Source organism: Arachis hypogaea, chromosome 12 (assembly GCF_003086295.3).
Source record: "Arachis hypogaea cultivar Tifrunner chromosome 12, arahy.Tifrunner.gnm2.J5K5, whole genome shotgun sequence".
Classification (NCBI taxonomy): domain Eukaryota; kingdom Viridiplantae; phylum Streptophyta; class Magnoliopsida; order Fabales; family Fabaceae; genus Arachis; species Arachis hypogaea.
The window spans coordinates 37,892,938-37,914,035 of record NC_092047.1 but is presented as its reverse complement, the minus strand read 5'-3'; the positions used below and the strand labels follow the sequence as shown (position 1 = coordinate 37,914,035).

The window sequence follows — 21,098 nt, the reverse complement described above, 5'->3', positions numbered from 1 at the left end:
TCGAGTCCGGCTGTTTCACTTTCAGGATAAGGGTTATGAGGGTTGCATTGTTGCCTCTTATTGTGTCTGAGCCCGACCATACTATTTGGATATAATCAAATACATTTTGCTTAACAATATCCCAGTTTTCTTTGAAGAAGAGGGCTGGATATCCGTTCGGTCCTGGCGCTTTCAGCGAACCAATGTTAAAAATTGCATCTTTCACTTTATTCTCCCCTGGTTTTCTATAGATCCGCTCTTTGATGCTAGGTTCCAAAGGTAGGTAATGGCTTCGGGTCACAAGGCCACTGCTAGTTTCATTCTCTTCCTCATATAAGCATTTAAAGAACTCAATGGCATGTCTTTTCAAATCTTCATCTTTTTCGATCCAATTTCCTTGTTGGTCTTTCAATTTCAAGATCTTATTCCTTCTTCATCTAATTACTGTTCTAGTGTGGTAGTATCGGGTATTGCGGTCTCCATCCACCACCCAAAGATCTCTAGACTTCTGCATCCACAAAACTTCCTCCTTGTCTAAAATGCCTTTTAGTTCTTCATTTAACTTCACCTCTAGTTTTTCTAAGAATAGATTTTTCCCATAGCTGGAAGCTCTTTGTATGTCTTCAATCCTGCGAATAATTCTTCTCTTCTGCCTTTCAACATGTCCAAACACACCTTTGTTCCACTTCATCAGTTGCCTCGTTGTCCCATTAAGTGCTGTTGTCAAAGGTTGGTTGCTGTCCTAAACCTGTTTTATGAATTCTTTATGTCCAGGGTGCATACTCCACATGGCTTCATAATGAAAAAGTTTTTCTATTCTTGTATTAGCTTGCAGCTTTGTATTGATCAGCAACAGGTGATGATCAGAGTTTCTCCTGACTAACACATTAACTCTGCTTCTGGGAACATCAAACCCCAATCTGTATTAGAAAGTACTCGATCAAGTCTTTTGAAAACTCTGTCGAGGTTCTCCCACTGGAGACCTCTCCAAGTGAATCTGGCTCCTACTGCCCCTAAATCAATGATCAAGCAACCTTCTATCCAACTCCTAAATCTCTTACACGTACCCAGGTCAACTCTACTACCTCCTTATTTCTCTGTTGGGTGAGCAATGTCATTAAAGTCTCCCATTACCAGCCACCCTCCAGTTAGGGTAACACTTATCCTCTTCAACTCTACCCATAACTCCCCTCTCCTTGATTCTTGGGGACTAGCATACACATCTGTTAGAGCCCAAGATTCGTTAGAGCCATTTTTCATAATCATATGAACAAATTGCACTCTATATTGGACAACTCTTATGTCTAAATCTGGGTCTTTCCACATTATCCAAATATCTCTGCTATATTCCTGAGCCTCTTCTATATGGTAAAAATCAAACACAAAACTTCTAATAGCCTTTTTTGCATTATCACCACTGCATCTAGTCTCCATAAGTTCTACATCAGGTTTATACACTTTGGTTAATTCTCTAAGTGTGCGACTAGAAGCCTTACTAGCCTTACCCCAGATTAAACCTGGGGCTTCGTCATCCCCTCCTCTCCGGAGAATCCTACTTCCACATTCTCTCCACAGACATGCTCTCCTTCTAATTGCATTATGCCGTCTTCTCTAGGACTTCCTTCTCGGAAACCTTCTTCATACTTCCTAACTACCTCCATCATAAGCTCTGGTTCTAAGGAGCTGAAATCTGGTGGCTCTGGCTTAGGATTCTCCACAGCCTCCACATTCTCATCCATTGATAAGGTTTCAGGTATAACTATTTCTTGGGAGCAGATGTTGAGGGTCATGTTGTTCATGGTACGAGAGGGGTCAGTAGGAGATGGAGGTTGTAAGATGAAGTTGCTGTTTTGGTTGTTGGGAACATGGGGTAATCTATTTTTGTTGGTAATAATGGGGTTCATTGAGTTGGGTTCGCAACTTTGGTTAATAGTTGAGGGAACATTAGAGGGCTTAGCTGATATTCCTTTATTCTTATCCTTATTGGTCTTTTGTGGCTTACTAGAAGATGGGCCAGATGTGATCTCTTGTTGGGGAGGGGGGGGAGGATAGAGTTGGGCCTTTAGTGTTATTATCCAAAGTGTGCCTTGGGTTGGACTGTTTGTTTTTCGGGTTAGGTGTCTCTAATGGAGGTTGGGTAATTGTCTTATTAGGCATGTGGTTCCCTTTACCGTGATGATTGCTAGATATTCTCTCATCATATGAATTAACCTCTTCTATCATTTGCAGAGCATCAAACCTCATACTCCCACTAACTTGTACATTCTGATTGTCTCTCGCTCCATTTCCTCCACTACTTGCTGCCTCTGCATTTTTGCCAGTTTTCTTTCCATGCGTTGTCCTTTGAACGACCATCCACGGGCCGTAGGCTCCATCCTCATTTCCTTCTAAGAATTTTTTGCCCTTGTCCACACAGTTATTTCCAACTTTTCCCCTTTCTCCCTCATCATTTCGACTTCCTTGATTTTTCTTAATTCCACCATTATTGCTTTCTGGAGCTTTCTGGGTTTGGACATTCTTGGGACAATTGGCCTTCTCGTGCCCTACCATTCCACAAGAGAAGCAAATATTATGTATGCCTTTATACTCCACAACATACTTCACCCAATTAATAGAATAATGTGAAACCAGAGGGGCTGTGAGACCTAATTCCACACATAGTCTGGCAAATTTTTCTTTACATATATCAGCAGTGTTGGAATCTACTTTTATAGTTCTTTCTACAATGTTACCGAGTTTCTCTAGCATACTCTTCTCGTAATATTCAATTGCTAATCTTAGAAGCCTCACCCATGCTGCTATGTACTCGACAGAGGCTTCCATTGGATTGAAATTTGGCTTCCAAAAACTAATCGTGAGGTAGTGATCAAAGATTCTCCATGGGCCTCACGTTAGCGCAAAATCGAGATCTTTTCGAGAGTAAAACTTCACAATCAAAAAGTCATTTCCAAGATCAATAACTTGTATACTGCCTTGTTTTTCCCACATAACCTCCAGCCACCTGGTTACCACTGCCAAAGAGATTCTTTGACCCAGCAATTTCACTATCAATGTATCCCACCATGGATGTCTTAACTATTTTAAGGTAGCTTCATTGATCACTACATTGCAGATTCCATCAACTTTCTCTACTCTTATCTTAGGAGCATCTTTCTCAGCGTTCTTAGAACTCTGGTCTTATGTCTTGCTGCTTTCAGAGTGCTCCTTTTCTGAACTCATCTCCTCATCATCAGATTACTAGGTTGGGTCCTCTGCTTCCATTGCTGCCGATGGCCTTCTACCTCCTATGACTGCATCGACAAACAAGCGCTGAGGGTGGTTGGTTGCTGGTGCTTCCTCCTACTCTCCCACCATCCAATCTTTCTCCCTGGGAGCCAACAGCTCTTCCCTTGTGAACTTATATCCGTCACTCCCTGTTCTGACTTTTTTAAAGTTTCATTGCACTTATTCATTTTCTTTTCGAGTAAACTTCCTAAGTTCATGGGACCGTGAATGTCCTCCACGGACAAAGCCGCCCCTCATGACGATGGTTGAGGTCAGGTGTTTCACAAAGAAAGAAGAGAAAGCAGAGGGAGAAATATTGTTAATTAATAATTAAACGTTAGGCATTTTTATTCTAAGGCTTTTCGGTTAGGTATCTCCAGTCAACACACCCAAAAAAAAAAAGATAAAGTACCACTATGGTAAAACACAAACACATTCGTAAATATTTAAAAAGTGCCATTTTTGTAATAAATTTTTGAAATAGTGATATAGTAAAAACAAAGCCCATGAACGAAAAAGGACAATATATAGCATTCATGAACAACTTCAATTTTTCTCAAGTCGTCTAGGGATTGTAAAAATTGGAAGTGCAGTTGCTGGGTTCCCAAAATAGACGAAATGACAATTATAAGTGAATATTTCAGTAAACTTATTTTAATATTAAAGTCCGGTTTGATAAAAATACTTTTTAGTCATGTTTAAGTACATCACTTTGTGTTAAATAAAAATATTACGTACTTATGTTTTCAGGTTTGAAAAACTAAAAGTGATGTTGAAAGTATTTATAAAAAGGGCAATTTACGTTAGTAAATTGTTTGATCCCCAATATTACGCAAATGCATTGTTTCCAAATTCAATATGCAAATGCGTTGTTTCACTAATTTATGTAAACCGCTACTGCCACAGGAGTGCATAAACCGTTACAACCAGCCGCGGTTTATGTGTGTGAGTGTAAACCGCTGCTGCCAGCAGCGGTTTACGTGCGTGTGTGCGAGTGTAAACCGCTACTGGCAGTAGCGGTTTACGTGCATGTGTGTGTGAGTGTAAACCGCTACTGGCAGTAGCGGTTTACGTGTGTGTGTGTGTGTGTAAACCACTACTGCCAGTAGCGGTTTACGTGTATGTGTGTGTGTGTGTGTAAACCGCTACTGCCAGTAGCGGTTTACGTGTGTTGCGTTGCCTATATAAACTGTGGTTGTAGCCGCGGATTATGCATTTAGATGGTTTTGGAGTTTTTTAGAGAGAGAAAATTCTAAAGAGAGGTGAGAGCAAGTTGTGAGCGGGTCCGAGGTATCTCAGCGACGACATCTGGCCAGTTATCATGGCAGGCAGGGCTCTGTACCGACTGAACGGTGTTGCGCATATTTCCGGATCTATTGGTGACGAGGTTAGTTAACATTGATTTTTTTTCTAGGCTTTGCATATGTTAGTCAGAAAAATGGTAGGTTAGGTGGACGAACTAGAATTTATAGATTATTCCCTCTAGTTTGAAATTAGACTTCGCATGCTAGGATGTTACTTCACTGGTTAGGGAAAGGGATAGCTGACGTTAGTGAATTATTTTAGTTTGGTTAGGGTATTTGTATAATATGAAGTTTTAAATTTTAAAGCTTTATAGTATTTTAATATTTCTGGCTGTTATTTATTAAAGTATGGATGTTGTTATTTTTCCTATCGTGACTAGGGAATTTTTTTTATTTTTTACCTAGGAGAATCTGTTGATGGTTTAATATATTTGTATCCAGTTAGTTATGGCAAATTTTTTAAGGATAGGAGAATTTAATTGGACTCTGTATATCTTTCGTGTTCTGTGCAGCCCACTAGGTGTATATACAGTGTGAGACGGCAACAGAATATGCCCTTGCATGATAGGATCATCCCGTATTTAGAGAGGGCTGGATTGTACCATTTGGCCAGGCTAAACAGCGAATGGTTCTGGTTGGATGAGCCATTGGTTAGTGCGTTCGTTGAGAGGTGGCGTCCTGAGACGCATACGTTCCACCTGTCTTTCGGAGAATGCACAGTGACATTGCAGGATGTGGCATTCCAGCTAGGGCTGCCTGTGGATGGTGAGGCTGTGAGTGGTTGCCTTGGTGAGTTTGAGACATACATGGAGGGTGGCCGACCAGCTTGGGAGTGGTTTGAGGACCTATTTGGTGAGCGCCCTCCACCGAATAAGGTCAAGCAGATGACAGTACACTTTACATGGTTTCGCGATAGGTTTAGGGTGCTACCAGCAGATGCGAGCGAGGAGACTGTCCGCATCTACGCACGGGCCTACATCATGATGCTGTTATCGACTCAGTTATTTGGGGACAAGAGTGCGAACCGGGTACATATACGGTGGTTGCCATTTGTGGCAAACCTTGATGACATGGGGAGGTATAGCTGGGGGTCGGCCGCTCTGGCATGGCTATACCGATGCATGTGTCGGGTAGCGAACAAAAATGTGACTAATCTTGCGGGCCTGCTCCAGTTGCTACAGAGTTGGATATTCTGGCGGTTTCCGTCTTTGAGGCCGGAAGGGTTTGAGGCTTTCTCTTTCCCGCTGGCATCCAGGTATGTGTTATGTTTTGTTACTGTTAACAAATTTCTTTGGAATTTTTATGGTAGTTTGTGTCTCATATGACTTAAATTTAGGTGGTCTGCCTACTTACCTCCTAACGATGGAAAGGAGCAGAGAGTCATAAGGTATCGGCTTGCATTGGATCGGTTGACCGCTCGTGATGTAAGTTTTATAGCAGTTAGAGTTTTTATTTTTGCTTCGCTATCTAAATGTGACTAGATATATACTTGTTCTTGTAATGTATGATGAGTTTTGAAATTTCAGATTGTATGGGAGCCCTACTCCGCACTTGATGTACTTGCCGTTGTCCATCCAGAGATACTTATAGAGGAGCATAGTCGCCTATGGCGAGCGGTGACCAGTTTGATATACTTTGCGGTCATCGAGTGGCATCAGGTTGACAGGGTTGTTCCACAGCTGGGTGGAGTACAGCATATCCCCGAGGACGCTTTGAACGTAGACTGGCTGCATGCTAAGGACGGGAGGGGAGGGGATAGGTGGTTCTCCTATTACTATCAGGTTTGGCATTTGCACTGGGGGAACCGAGTTGATGCAGTCATTTCCATTGATCGAGTGGCACATCCTGGCCCATCTGCTGATTACCTAGATTGGTGGTTCCGCGAGGCTCAGCGGTTCCTTAGTCCGGGGGCTGCATTCACGGATCCCAGAGGCACCCAGATACCTCCAGAGGCGTTTCAGAGAGGATCCTCCCAGGTCCCACGCAGATTACAGCTACCTGATATGCCGGATAACCGTTGTGTGGAGAGACGCCGTCGTGTTGGTACTAGGGACACTGGGAGAGAGTGGCGATGGTTACATGATGCGATGCAGGAGGATGATGCAGGCGGAGAGGCTAGGGATGAGGTCGATCACCGTGTTCATAGGTCTAGTGCCAGACGCGGGAGAACAGTGGATCCTACACAGTTTGGTGGTGGAGTTAGTGGGACCGCAGCGACTCAGGCTGGAGGGGGGACATTCACCAGCAGATCTTACTCTCCGATGCCAGAGCCAGCTCTCACATGTATGCGCCGCCTGAGACGCCTACGATGACTATGGATTTAGATGATCAGCTGGTGAGTCCACGATTTTACGCAGATTTTGCTGATTTGATTAGGGATGATGCTGGCACGTCCAACGTGCAGTTTGGTGGCCAGTCTTACCAGCCGCAGATGCCCGAGGTGCATTTGGATACCGCAGCTTACCAGCCACACATGACGGATATGCATTCCCAGCCAGCTGATTATCAGGGTGAGTATGTGGTAGATTTGAACGTGCCTGCAGGTAGCCCGTTGGATACGTGGTTCACCATGGGGGGAACCCCCCAGTCAGCGATTGGTCTAGACCATATCTTCAAGACAGAGTTCACACACTCAGAAATGTTGGTGGTCATGTGACCATATCTTCTCCCCCCATCCTTGTGTTGTGTCCACCTCTCATACTCCATTCTGTTTGCCCAGTTGCACATGGCCGGGTTCTCCGTCCTCATTATATCAAACCAATAGTCGAATTCTGCTTCTGTCTTCGCATACGCGGCATTCACCAGCCACCTCCTCTCATCCTGTCCCTTGAAAGTGAGGGCAAAATTTGCAGCAACATGCCGAATACAAAATGCCCGATAAGCATGTGGAGGTTGCCAACCACTATCGGGAGACTCTAGTGCAGCCTTGATGCCGTTGTGTCTATCAGATATCACGAGAATACCTTCCTGTGGAGTGACATGCCTTCTAAGGTTCGAAAGAAAGTACGACCAAGACTCTGCATTCTCCCCCTCCACGAGTGCAAACGCAACAGGCAAAATATTCGAGTTACCATCCTGAGCGATCGCCAACAACAATGTCCCGCCATACTTGCCATAGAGGTGTGTTCCATCGATGCTAACGAGCGGCTTACAGTGGCGGAATGCCTCAATACACGGAGGGAATGTCCAAAACATCCGATGAAAGTAGACTCTATCTTCATCAACTTGGCCACCCACCCTAACCGGGGACGTCTTGAGTAGAGCAACGGAACCTTCCATCGTGCATGAGACCCCAAGGATCCACCGAGGCAGATCAGCATATGACTCCTCCCAATCGCCATATATTTGCGCTACTGCCTTCTGTTTCGCCAACCACACCTTCCGATAACTAGGCCGGAATCCATAAGTCGCCTCCGTTGCCTCTTGCAACACCTTGATCGACACCGACGCATCAGCTCGAACCAACGGATAGATTCTCGCACAAATCACATGATAATCAAGCTGCTTGTGGTCGCTTGATATCGATGTGGCCATACACGTGTGCGGACCGTTGTACCTCCTAACTTCCCATGTGCTCTTCCTTTTCCGCATGACTATCCGAATCAACCACGTGCACCCATTACCAAACTCTTTGCATCTCCCTTGGTATTTCAGATTGTCGGACTCCATAACCTTGTACTCAACTCCACGCCGAATACTGTAATCTTTTACACTCAACACGGCTTCCTCTTTACTCTGGAAAGATTGGCCAATCTGAAATTCAGTCATAGGTGTCCCATCATGCATGCCCTGCCCATCGAATGTTGCATCTACATTCTGCTGTTCGCCGACGACTTCCAAGTTCAAAGAAGAGAGGTGGGGAGGGTACTCTTGTGTTGCAGAACCGGAACCTCCATGGGCTGAAGGTCCACCTCTTGGAATATCATCATCACTATCCCTACCAATATCGACAGGCTCCGCATCTAAATCATCGTCAAACAGTGCATTCTCAACTCGATCCGGTCCGGCATCGCATTCAAAATCAGGAACAACATGACCAATATATGCATGAACAGCCCCAGCACGTTCGGGCTCCGCATTCGGAACGGCCACTGCTACCACAGGCATCGATGTTGATGCACCACCAGCTGGGGTCGACTGAGGATTAGGTGTCGATGCTCCCGAGCTATCCACACCATCTTCCAACTTCGCAAACAGCTCAGTTATCCTCACCTCCGGAAAACTGCGCCTGCAGTGAAACAAGACCTGCAAGTCTTCATCCGACCCAATCACGAAGGTCTCATATCGCACACCAGTTGAGACAACGTCAATAGGAATCTTGTAAAATAATTTTTTTACCCACTTCGTCCCACACGTACCGAGCTTTCGTAATATGCTTTGCTTAATCTCGGCCAACGTATTCGACGATCGGATAAAAACACTAAGCGGTTCTCTATCTGTGAATTTTACACCGTGCCTTTTGCTCTTTTGAATTTTTCCAGAGCAGTGAACCAGAGCCACAAAACTATCCTCCCCCTCCATTTGTGAATAACACTCTACCTCTCCACATTTGGCCCCTCTATGGTTTATATAGGCAGCCCCATTCAGCCCATCACACGTAAACCGCTACTGGCAGTAGCGGTTTACACACACACACACACACACACACGTAAACCGCTACTGCCAGTAGCGGTTTACACACACACACATGCACGTAAACCGCTACTGTCAGTAGCGGTTTACACTCACACATACACACGCACGTAAACCGCTGCTGGCAGCAGCAGTTTACACTCACACACTCACACACGTAAACCGCTACTGCCAGTAGCGGTTTACATAAAATATTGAAAACAATACATTTGCGTATTGAATTTGAAAACAATGTATTTGCGTAATATTGGGGGTCAAACAATTTAGATGCGTAAATTGTCCTTATAAAAATATTTTTGTAAACTAGCTAAATATAAAAGTCTAATATAACGTAATGTATTAATAAATGTCTATATTTATTTTTATTTTTTTTATTATATTTATGTTTGTTAAAGTCATTTTAAATGTTAAAAGTGATTTTATCAAATATAATTTTTAGTGTTTATACGTATTGAAAGTTATTTTTATTTTGATTTATTAACATAATTTTTATAATTTTTGAAAAACTATTTTTAAAAAATAATTTTAATAAATTATTTTTAAAAAGTGAAAATTTTATCAAAGCTAGAATTTACAAGAAAGATTTGTGTTGGAGTTATACAAAATCGGGGAGACATAAGAACCACCAATTTCCCTCAAAATGAATCAAATCTTAACAGTTCTGAGTTCATCTATGAACATGGAGTATGAGAGCTTCTAAGTTGTAGCACACGTAGTAGACATCACGGAAAAAAGGAGTTTTCTTTATTTTGAAGCAATTCACCAAGTGAACGTGGTAATTTGAATCTGGAGATTTATGCAGGACTATCTAAACATGCGAAGGAAGAACATGCAAGGGACCTCCCTATCATGAATGGCATAAGAGAAATCATCAAATCTGTTGAGGTTTTAGATTCAGGAAGCCCAAATTACAGAGAGACACTGCATACCCTTTCTTCTCGGCTCAGATCACTGCAGGTAAAAGCTTACTTTTAAGCATATTCATATTCATATTTCTCGTTATCATTTGGGTTTCACTTCATCCTTAATCCTGATAAATGTTATGTCCAATGTTGCTGCTAGGCACATTTGGTTTCCCTTTTTGTGTTGCTTTGTTTTATTTTGTTTCTTTTTTTTTTTTAATGATGATTTTGAGTAGAAGAGCACATGAGGTTGGGTGAAGTCAGGTTCGTCTTGATCCAGATCCGTCCCTAAATAATGATTGAGTCTATTTTTTATTTTTTTACTTGACTCTAGACCCAAAAAAAATCACGCTACTTTCGGATTATATTAAAATCGGGTTTAGATCGGGTGAAATTCGGATCTTGATAAATTTTATGTCAAAAAATTATGATGCACTTATTTATAAAGAAGAAAAAAACATACTTACTACTGAGAAGTTGATATCCATACTCAGGGACGGATCCACTCTTTAGGGTGTGGGGACAAGAGCCCCCACTACAATTTGAAATTTTATTGAGTAGTATATAATAATAATATTTATTTGCCTCACTAAATTATTAAATTTGACTCTACAATAATTTTTTATTCAACTTTCGATACTTGATAGCCAATTTAAGAACTTCATATTAGATGTCCATTATAATGATCAAGTTTCAAATTTAAATAAGATTGATGTTCTTTCTTAGAAATCGACTCGAAAGAATATTATCTATCCATTTGTATTTCTTCTTTTAAAATTAGCTTTAGTTTTTTTCATAATAACTACACTAATTAAATGAACTTTTTCAACTATGAATAATATCATCAAGAACTAATTGTATGAAAGTTGAGTTTTAAATGATTGTTTAACCACATATACAAAAAAAAGACATTTTAATTATATTGTCAAGATTTTAAAATATGAAATATAAAAAATTAAATTTTAAATTATATGTTATTATTTAAATTACTATTTTAGTATTTTAATTTGTAATTAGATATTTTGAAACCTAATCATATTTTACAATAACAAAATATAATTATAACAACAATTATGCTATATATACATAAAATAATCACTTGTGCAGAATAAATTTTAAAATACAAATTTTGAAATACAAAATACACATTAAAGATAAGTTAAATAATATATGTAGTTATACACAAATTTATAGTAGATAATTTGATAGCTAATTTTTTATATAAACGTAATATTTTTATTATAAAAATTATTATAATGTTATATATATTTCGCCCCACTATCAACATTATCTGGATCCGTCACTGTCCATACTTGAATTTGAATTTGTCTATAAATTTTAATTTCATTCTTTTTTGATCTATTTTATAATTCAACAAATATGATTAAAAACAAAATAATAAATTTATAATTAATATAATATAATATTGGAATTAATTTAAAATAGATCTACCTTTTTTAATCTCTTAGGATACACATGAATTGGGTGAAATCGAATTTGCCTTGATCTAGACTCGACCTTAAAAAATAACAAGATCTATTTTTGAGATCCTTACTTGATCCGAAATTCGATAAAATCACATAAAATTAGTCCCAAAATATTCGGATTCAAGACGAATCTTCAAGCTGATCTAGATCATATATACCCCTAATTTTGAGGATTGAATTGGACGTTTGATCCGTAATTTTCTTGTTGATTTACATCTTAGGGACAATGCAACCAACACTTTCAGAGTGAGGACGTTGAATTGCTTCCAATGATGGAGGCAGTGGAATTGAGTGATGAGCAGGATAGGATTGCACTAGAGCATTGCTTTGATGTGATGCAAGGAACGCATCGCCCCTTATTGAAGTTCTTTCTTGAAGGGCTCGCACCTCATGATGCTATGAAGTACCTGGATTTGATCAGCATGTGTAGGGACAAAGAGAAAATGGAACGCATGCTACAAGTAATTCTTGAGTAAAATGTCCTCTTTCCCTGAGTTGTTTTAGAAAAGGAAAAAAATAAAATTTAATTATTCTGTTGATCTCTATAATTTTATTAAATTTATAATTAAGTTATTTTCATATAAAAATATTAAAATTAACAGAATATTTTTTCTAAAAAATATATAAAGATCTAATTAGATTCTTAATTACGGATACTTTTAATTTGTGAAGAAATTCAGTTAATTTTAACATTTTTTACATTAGAAAAGATCTAATTATAAAATTAAAAGTAGTATAAAGATCCAATTAAAAAGAAAAAAATCTAAAAATTTTTAATTACATAGTAAAACTATAAAGACCAATAAAATAATTAAAAAAAAATGCACTCTTTAGCTATGATGTTAATACAAATCGTACAACATAATTCGTTTGTTAGTTAGTTACCTAGCACATGTATAGTCTCTTTCTGCTCTTTCTTTCTCTTTTTCATTTTCTTTCTCTCATTTTATCCTTTTTATTTTGAAATCTATAAAGGTATAAGAGAAGGGGTTGAATTGTGTTTTAAATCATTTTCACAATCTGAAACAAGAATATAAGACATTTTTAAGTCTTTGGACTTGTATATAGTGAAAATGTATTAGCATATTCGATCAAAATGCTTTTGCTTTTTAACGGATGTTGACGCAATGTAATTTCTGCATAGTATTTTGAATATCAAAGTAAAAAAATTGATGCAGATTTTACAATCCACAAAATACCGACAAGTGTATTGGATTGTATCAAGTAATAACTCGCGGTGAGATGAGTGTCGATCCCACAAAAATTAACGGATTAAGCAAGCAAAATCAACCGATTAATCTAGTCAGGCGATCAATTTAGGATTTTGAACACTTTAAAACATAAACAGCAATGAAATAAAGCAAGGCAGTGAGTAACGTAAAGATAATATGATTAAAAAAGTTAAGGTTTCGGAGATATTAAGACTTCCGGATTAATATTTTTCACTTTCTACCTTAATCATACAAAGATACTTTTATGGCAAATAATTAGTAATCAAATCCTAATCCTTTAGTGATTTAATTTCTCTTTAACCTAATTAATCGCTAATCCCTTATCCAATTATTTGAGAAAAGAGTTGAAGAACGTCCACTGATTTATAAAACCACACAATTCATAAGAATCTTCCTTGGTTGATTTTATGTCACTTATCAATGTAGTTTCAAAACTTAAGAATTATGAGAATCAGTTTTCAAGGATAATTCAATTAATTAATTTTTCTAAGTTAAAAGAATTCAAATTAGAGAAGAATTATTTTCCAACACATTCAAACCCTTTAAGATGAAGAAAGAAAACATTTTCTTGAAAAGATATCAATGCATAAATCAAAGGTAGAAAAGTTTAAAATATTAATCTATGGAATCACAGAGCTCCTAACCTTAACCGAGGAGAATTAGAAACTCATATTCTTCAGAAAATCCTTAAAAAAATTAAAGCGACCGAAGAAGAAGAAGAAGAAGAAGAAGAAGAAGAAGAAGTCCTAAACAAAGTGTCTGACTTCTCCTTAAATACTAACTCTAATTTAAATTCAAATTCAAATTAAAACAAAATCAAAATCGAAATAGAATCAAATCTATCTAATTAATCATTACTTCTAGCATAACTTCCAATCTTTATCTCCTTTCAATCCTCAATTGATGCTGTGATTGGTGGACTTTGAGTTGAGCCTTGAATTGATGAAGAATTGAACAATTAGGTTGCTTGAATTGAGGCCCTAGGAGTATTAATTAACCTCACGTGGTACGTGGGGTCTTCAATGTTGTACGTGAAGCTCTGAGACAGCCCAAATTGCTCTTTGTATGCCCACGTCACACGTGGGCTTTGACTTCTCAAATTGATGCCTCTGTTGGTTTCTGGCGTTGTATGTAGAGAATTCTACATACAACATGAAAAATGCATTTGTGCATATCCACACACCCGTGCGTATGCACACTACCCAAAATCTGCTTCTTGTGTGTATGCACACTGGCCAAGTCTTACTTGAAGTTACCCATGTACTATATGAAATGGTGAATGATATGTGCTTGTGCGTACGCACACATCCCTCACGTAGTACATGATGGAGTTTACGTTGTACGCTCTTCACCTTCTCTATCCAGTGATCTTTCTGTCCTTCATAGAAAGAATTCTACTTGTCATTGTTTGTCACAGAGAGCTTTCTGTTTGTTGCTCTCCCTCATTCTTTCTGTTCTATTTCTTTTTTTTTTCCTTCTAAAACTTCCTGTAATCAATGAATTTTAATTAATCAAAGTAATATTCATTCTAACCTTAAATTCATTGCTTATAATTCAAAATCTAATGTATTGAATCTAGCATAACTTAATCAACCTAAATACGCTAATATTAAAAAACTAAACCAAACTAACTTTAAAACTGATTTAAAATTAAAATTCTAATTCTACTCAAATATAAACTAAATCAAACTAAAATTAAAAAACTTATCTAACAATCTCAACAACAATGCCTTAGCAAAACAGTCATCAACACAGTAATTAGCGGAATTTACAATTCCAAACACTCCAATAATTCAAAACCTAATGTATTCTAGCCTGACTTAATCAACCTAAATTCACTAAGATTCGAAAACTAAACTAAACTAACTTAGAAACTGATTCAAAAATAAAATGTTAATTCTACTCAAACCTAAACTAAAATAAACTAAAATAAAAAAAAATTATCTAACAGTCTCAGCAACAATTTCTTCACAAAACAGTCATCAATACAGCAATTTAATTAGGCAATTTCAAACACTTCAAGCATTTAAAATCTAATGTATTGAATCAAACATAACATAATAAACCTAAATATACTAATATTAGAAAACTATACTGAACTAACTCTGAAGCTGATTTAAAATTAAAATTCTAATTCTACTCAAACCTAAACTAAATTAAACTAAAATTAAAAAATTATCTAACAATCTCAACAATAATTTCTTATCAAAACAGTCAACAACGCAGTAATTAACACAATTAGATAATTTCAAATACGTCAAGCATTCAAAATTTATTGTATTGAATCAAACATAACTTAATCAACCTAAATACACTAATATTAGAAAACTAAACTGAATTAACTCTGAAACTGATTTAAAATTAAAATTCTAACTCTACTCAAACTTAAACTAAAAAATTATCTAACAATATTAGTAATAATTTCTCAACAAAACAGTCATCAACACAGCAATTAACACCATTAGACAATTCCAAACACTTCGACTGTTCCAAACTTAATGTATTGAATCTAACCTAACTTAATCAACCTAAATCCACTAAAAGTAGAAAACTAAATTCAACTAACTTTGAAATTGATTCATAATTAATATTGAAATTCTACTCAAACCTAAACTACATTAAACTACAATCAAAATAATTGAAAAAGAGTTGTTCAAGAACTTGTAATGAAAAACAGAGCAAGAAATAAGAGAACACGTGGATGTTGCAGTGGTGGTCGCCAAAGTTGCTGTGGCGGTAGATGGTGGTTATGACGAAGGGGGGGGGGGAGAGAGAGAGGTAGGGGAAGAAGGAGAAGAAAGAGGGGTATCCGTAAAGGGATGACGACGACGGAGAGGGGGTGGCGACGGCGGTGCTCCCGGCGGCCACAGGAAACAAAGCACTGAGATGATGGTGGTGATGAGAGAGAGAGAGAGGGTGGAGATGAAGAGTGAGAGTGTGGAATTCAAAATGGGAGATACGATGTTCGCGCTTTCATTTAGGGCATTGTTACTGTCGGAATTATCGTCGGATGAATCCGACGGTAACATTTTCCGTGTCCCCAAACGTAGCGTTTCACTAAACATTATTATCGTCGGATTGTCCGGTCAGATTTACCGATGGTAATATTTTAGGGTGACGAATTTCATGCCAAATCCGATAATCAATTTGACAGAAAATTCGTTACTAATGTCCGATGCTAAATTCGACGATAAATTCGATGGTACTAAATGTTTTTCTCATAGTATGGACCGAGAAAATAAAGAATAGATAATATGTAATAATAACTTTAATCAAACTCCACATAAAAAAGGGGCAACACATAAAATAATTAGATTCAATAAAATAAAGTATTAATGATATATAAATAATTATAATAATATATATGATAGCCAAAAAAATAATTTTAAAAAATATATCTACCTTAAACTTTAATATTCTTAATTTTCTCTCTCTCTCTAAATAAATCACAAAAAGAGATCGGTGACACTGTGCATTATCGACTCATTGTCTCTCTTTTTTTTATTTCTTGAAAATTTGTTACATTAAAATTTATTGCGTGTATTATTTTTTAATTATACTAAAAATAATTTAACTGTATATTATAATTAGTTAAAATTAATATATATCTATAACAATATATAATGCAAATAATATGGGGGGAGTTCCCATCAGGCAACAACGGTTCTGCCTGACCCTACTTAAGCATGCATATTCTGTCAGCGAAGACTTGGTGTGAAGCCTTGGAGCTTACGTTATAAGAGCAAAAGACCCGGGACTAGGGTGAGCTGAGGGGGACAGCGTAAGTGAGCGAATGTGTGTAAGCCCAGTCAAACATGACTGTTCTAGGCGGGGGAGGGGGGCACCTTATTAAAAATGCTCCGATGGAGGAGATGGAATACTAGGTTCAGATGCTTCCGCCGGTGGATGACATTTGAGAACTTGAGATTACTCTTGCAAGAAAGTCCGTAGATACGAAGCTAGGGAAAGCCTTATATTAGTCTTAATATTGTCTGACTAGGTCTATATCTTCAGCGGGAGGAAGGAAAGTTGCTAGGGCCGTAGGGCCGGCACACTAACTTCATCTTGCAATACTAACCGAATTTTGCGATTAGAAGCATAGACGCAACCAATCCGCTTACATAAATTAAGTGTCTAAAATTCTTTTTCAATTTTGCCCTTTCTGCTAATCTATCCCATTCATTATATGTCAGTTATTCCATGTTAAAAAATTTTCACTACCTCATCTTCTCTCTTATCACATACATTTACATTCTCTCTTATCTCGTTAATTCACAATTACGGAACTTTTATAATTATCTATTTTCTCTCTTACTATCTATCATCCCAAATTACTGTTATCTATTTTCTCTCTTACTATCTATCATCCCAAATTACTGTTACTGCATAATAAAAAAACTTTTTATTTTCTTATTCATCTTCTCTTGCATCCTTCTCACTTCACTTAAATATAACATAAAACCTAATATAAGGATAATTGGTATCTAAATCTATAAAAAATTTTCTATCCATTTTTTCACAGTAATCTCATTAAGATTTTGGTATTAGATGTAAATTATTGTTGGAGATTCCTGTTCAGCCGCTTTTCTATTGGGTTAAAAAAATATCTTTATATTTTTATTTCTAAAATTATAAATTTAATATCAATAATTAAAAAATAAATTATAAAAAATAAATATTTTAAGTTATTCAATATATATATAAAAAGTATAAAATAAATAAATTTAAATTAAAAAATTAAAAAAAATTTATCTATAACAATATATAATGCGAGTACATGGAATTGGTGTCCAATTTTCTTTTCTATTTTAACCTTAACAACATAATTTAAAACTAACTTTGCAGATATGCATTTCACTAACCGTCACAAAAAAATTCACACATAACTTTTGGTAGAATCCTTCACTCAAATATTTTTTTTATATATATTTTTTCACTGTTTCTCTAATTTTATTTACTTCTCTTACTCGAATATAATATTTTTAGGCTTTGAATAACTTCTTAGATAGCTTCCTAAAATAGATGATCACTATGCCAAATCTTGGTTTTCGTGCCATATACAGAAAATTTTTGGTAGATCTTATTATATTTTGACATATTCATTTATATTATATTTTATTTAGTTGTATGTTAATTTTAGTTTGTACTGTTTTGTTATGAGTACATTGTACTCTGATCAGCATGGTTTCATTCTAATTATTCTATTAGAGTTTTTGTTATAATTTCTTAAAAAATTTACTATTTTTGTATTTCTATTATTGTCTCTCTTCTTCTTTCTTCAACACCCTCAATTAAATTGCCTCTATCCTCCTCCACTGCGGTTACAAATTTTCTTTTTCAGTTGTTTCTCTATCTTTTTAATTTATTTCCAATTTTTCATGTAGAAAAATAGCACTATGTCTTTTTCTCTCGTTAATTTGATTTTAGCAGTAAAACAATTTCTTTATATCTGATATGTATTTTTAATTTATTTTTTTTGACATGTCTGTATTTAACTATCTATCAATGATGGCACGAAAAAGTTTCATAAATATTTTTTTAATACTATTCTTTTTAAATTGCTTTGTATGGGATATAATTTTTTTTAATTTTTTAAATTATTGATTACGTAGAATATTGTATTTAAAATTTGAGTACATACGTTTTTATTTTTAAATTAAACTAAAATAAATAAATCATATTACAAAAAATTTTATTAATTTTGTCTTTTACAATATTATTTGTTTGGTATATTGACTAATTTAATTGGCATATAAAGCATACAAGAAAATTCACATCTATCAAATGTTCCTTACAATATTAGTACGCTAATTTTCTAAACTATTAATTATTTACTTGTTTAGAATATTGAATTTGATATTTAATTATGTAGAGCACTAGATTTATCATTTATAATTTTCTAAAGTATATTACAAAAATCTAAAAATTAATTAATTTAATATTATTCATTTGGCACATAGTAAAAGATTATTTAATTGACATACAAAGGACACAAAATATATGCACATACCAATAATAGAGTGAACAAACTCCATATAACATTAAAATATGATAAGATAAGAACTTTGTTAATAAATTTTGATTTTTTAAATAATCTGACTCTAAAAGTTAATTAAAAAAATATTTTTATTTTTAAATTTTTTATTCTTAATATTTACATTATTTTATTAAATTTATAATTTAAAAAAAATAAAAAAATTAATCTCTTAAAAATAATAGAAAAGCAGTTGAATATGCAGGACTAATTAAATATAAATGCAATAGTAAAAGTTTTTGTATTATATAAATTTAATCCATTTCAATTAAAAAAATATATCTATTCAAAGTAAAAACACAAATAATAATAATAATAATAATAATAATAATAATAATAATAATAATAATAATAATAATAATATATCCAAAGTCAAATCTTACTTTCCCTGTCCAGCTGATGACGTCTTCCATAGTAGTATTTAGGCTAATCACAAATTTCAACTCTCCTCCATCGAAAAAAATTACCTTTAACTTTGGCAACATGATGCTTGCCTAAATAAATAAATAAATCCATCTATAACGATTAAGAAAGGGAGAAAGATAAGTTATTCTCATGGTTAAAGAGAATAATTTTTTTTTAAAATATATGTTGAATTATTACACTTTATGTACTATGTACTCCTTATGTACTCCTACTAAAAAAATTATAACAAATAAGTCTACATCTACTATTGATAAAAAAATAGGCCATAGATTCTTTACTCCTACTTTTATGTAGGAGCATGATTAACCATCATAAAAATAATTACAAAATATACCCATATTTTTTTTTGGAAAAATTAATAATTAGATATTGATCCCTCTAATTTTTGTTTTTTACACTTTTTCCTTTTTCTTTTAATTTCAGATTCAAAGAAGAGAAGCATGTCTGCTAGGGTTTTTCATCCAATTTCAATCACTGCTATTCTCTCATCCTCTTCCTCTGTATCTCTTGTTCGCTTATCCTCGCCGTCGCAACCTGCTTCCGCCGTCGTCGCGCAAGACGCTGTCTCAACGCTTGGAGGTTAGTTAATCATTATGTCTTTTCAATTCATCATTTTGTATGTGTTCTTCTTTTTTAGGTGATAATAGTAATAATAATGCTGTGCTACTCAGTAGTTAGGAGGAATGTTAGTGTCATGAAAACGAAAAAAATTGAGTGTAAAGGCCAATCAAATCTTAGGTGGATATTTGAGAAAAATTACTAGCCATTTATAACATTATTTGTGTAAAAAGATCAGCATCTAATCTTACTCGTGTTTGTAAGATAAGACTCGTTAGGGTGTATTTTTGAGGTGATGAATTCATAGTTAGTAATCAAACTTGATCTAGATCATCTCATGTCTAAAATAATTATTAATGTCATTTTCAGTTTGAGCATGAGGGGAGCATGAGGGGATCAAATCCTTGTTGAACCATTCCCTTTTCAACGTCAAAATCTCAACTAGCAAAGTAGATGATTGAATCAAAGAATTTTACCTTTATAACAATAATGATTGCATGTCTATATCAATTTGTTTCAAGTAAAGTTATAATTAAATTCTTGTGCAGTTGTGTGAATTTGATTCCATATAGAATAATATTTTTTCTTTGTATAATTATGGCCTCATGCCCATTTTAACCCCCTTCTTGGCTTTTTGCACTTTGCTATTCCTTTTTTCTTGTCTTTACTGCAAGTCCATAACCATATGATATGATATGATATGAATGTCATTGGATGAATCAGTTTTGAAATTTTGAATGTCATTCAAATTAGTTGGAAAAGTCAGTCCTGGAAAAGGGACCATGTTGGGAATTTAATTTCTCAAGGTGTCCAATGATGATTTAATTAAATACGAACTTGATGTTCCAATTAACTTAGTTGTAGTATATCGTTCTATTCTTGATTAGGTTTCTGTTGCTATACTTCTTCTATTCGTGCTCTTTATTCTTAATATGCATCGATTATTTACCGGGTTCTTGCTGAAACAAGTTAAGAGCTGTATATAGAATTTGAAACAGAACAGGAACAATGAGATTAGAGCTACTATTGGTGGTAAAAATATGAATAACTCTTAAACAATGGTTTAGATTTGTGAAAATTTTAATATTAACAGTGAGTTCATAGAAAAGATTTAATAATGAAATTTCAAATTTTTGAAGATTTGTTTACTAGTATACTAAATCATTATGGACTTTGCAGTGTGCTCAGTTATTTAAATTACTTCTAAAAGTTGAGAGATATAAAGGTAAAAGCTGAGTGAAGAAGCACTTTAAGAAGACCAATAAGTGCGCATAAGACAC

The 21,098-nt window shown here is 35.5% G+C and overlaps 2 protein-coding genes across 3 annotated transcripts in view; both read left to right on the top strand.

Annotated features, from left to right (window-relative positions):
• The window catches only part of LOC140177018 (uncharacterized), a 28,958-nt gene extending 8,519 nt beyond the window's left edge, over positions 1-20,439 (top strand). Inside the window, exons 2-5 of one of the 2 annotated variants that reach the window (XM_072209176.1) lie at positions 9,982-10,136; positions 11,790-12,029; positions 19,684-19,839; positions 20,188-20,439. In XM_072209176.1, coding sequence (XP_072065277.1) covers positions 9,982-10,136; positions 11,790-12,029; positions 19,684-19,839; positions 20,188-20,229 — 593 coding nt within the window. In that variant the 3' untranslated portion in view covers positions 20,230-20,439. The remainder of the gene's footprint in view (positions 1-9,981; positions 10,137-11,789; positions 12,030-19,683; positions 19,840-20,187) is intronic. The other variant, XM_072209177.1, reaches the window with a different exon arrangement.
• LOC112727314 (serine/threonine-protein phosphatase 7 long form homolog) lies at positions 4,420-8,475 on the top strand. Its single transcript, XM_072209175.1, has 4 exons — positions 4,420-4,630; positions 5,060-5,802; positions 5,884-5,971; positions 6,074-8,475. Exons 1-4 carry the CDS (start codon positions 4,565-4,567, stop codon positions 6,857-6,859), a joined length of 1,683 nt encoding a protein of 560 aa, XP_072065276.1. The 5' UTR covers positions 4,420-4,564; the 3' UTR covers positions 6,860-8,475.
• Positions 20,440-21,098: the final 659 nt, after the last annotated feature.

Coding starts and splice junctions, on each gene's coding strand:
- LOC112727314 (XM_072209175.1), top strand. CDS start 4,565: ATGGCAGGCAGGGCTCTGTACCGACTGAACGGTGTTGCGCATATTTCC. Junction 4,631..5,059: donor CCGGATCTATTGGTGACGAG/GTTAGTTAACAT, acceptor TGTTCTGTGCAG/CCCACTAGGTGTATATACAG. Junction 5,803..5,883: donor TCTTTCCCGCTGGCATCCAG/GTATGTGTTATG, acceptor ACTTAAATTTAG/GTGGTCTGCCTACTTACCTC.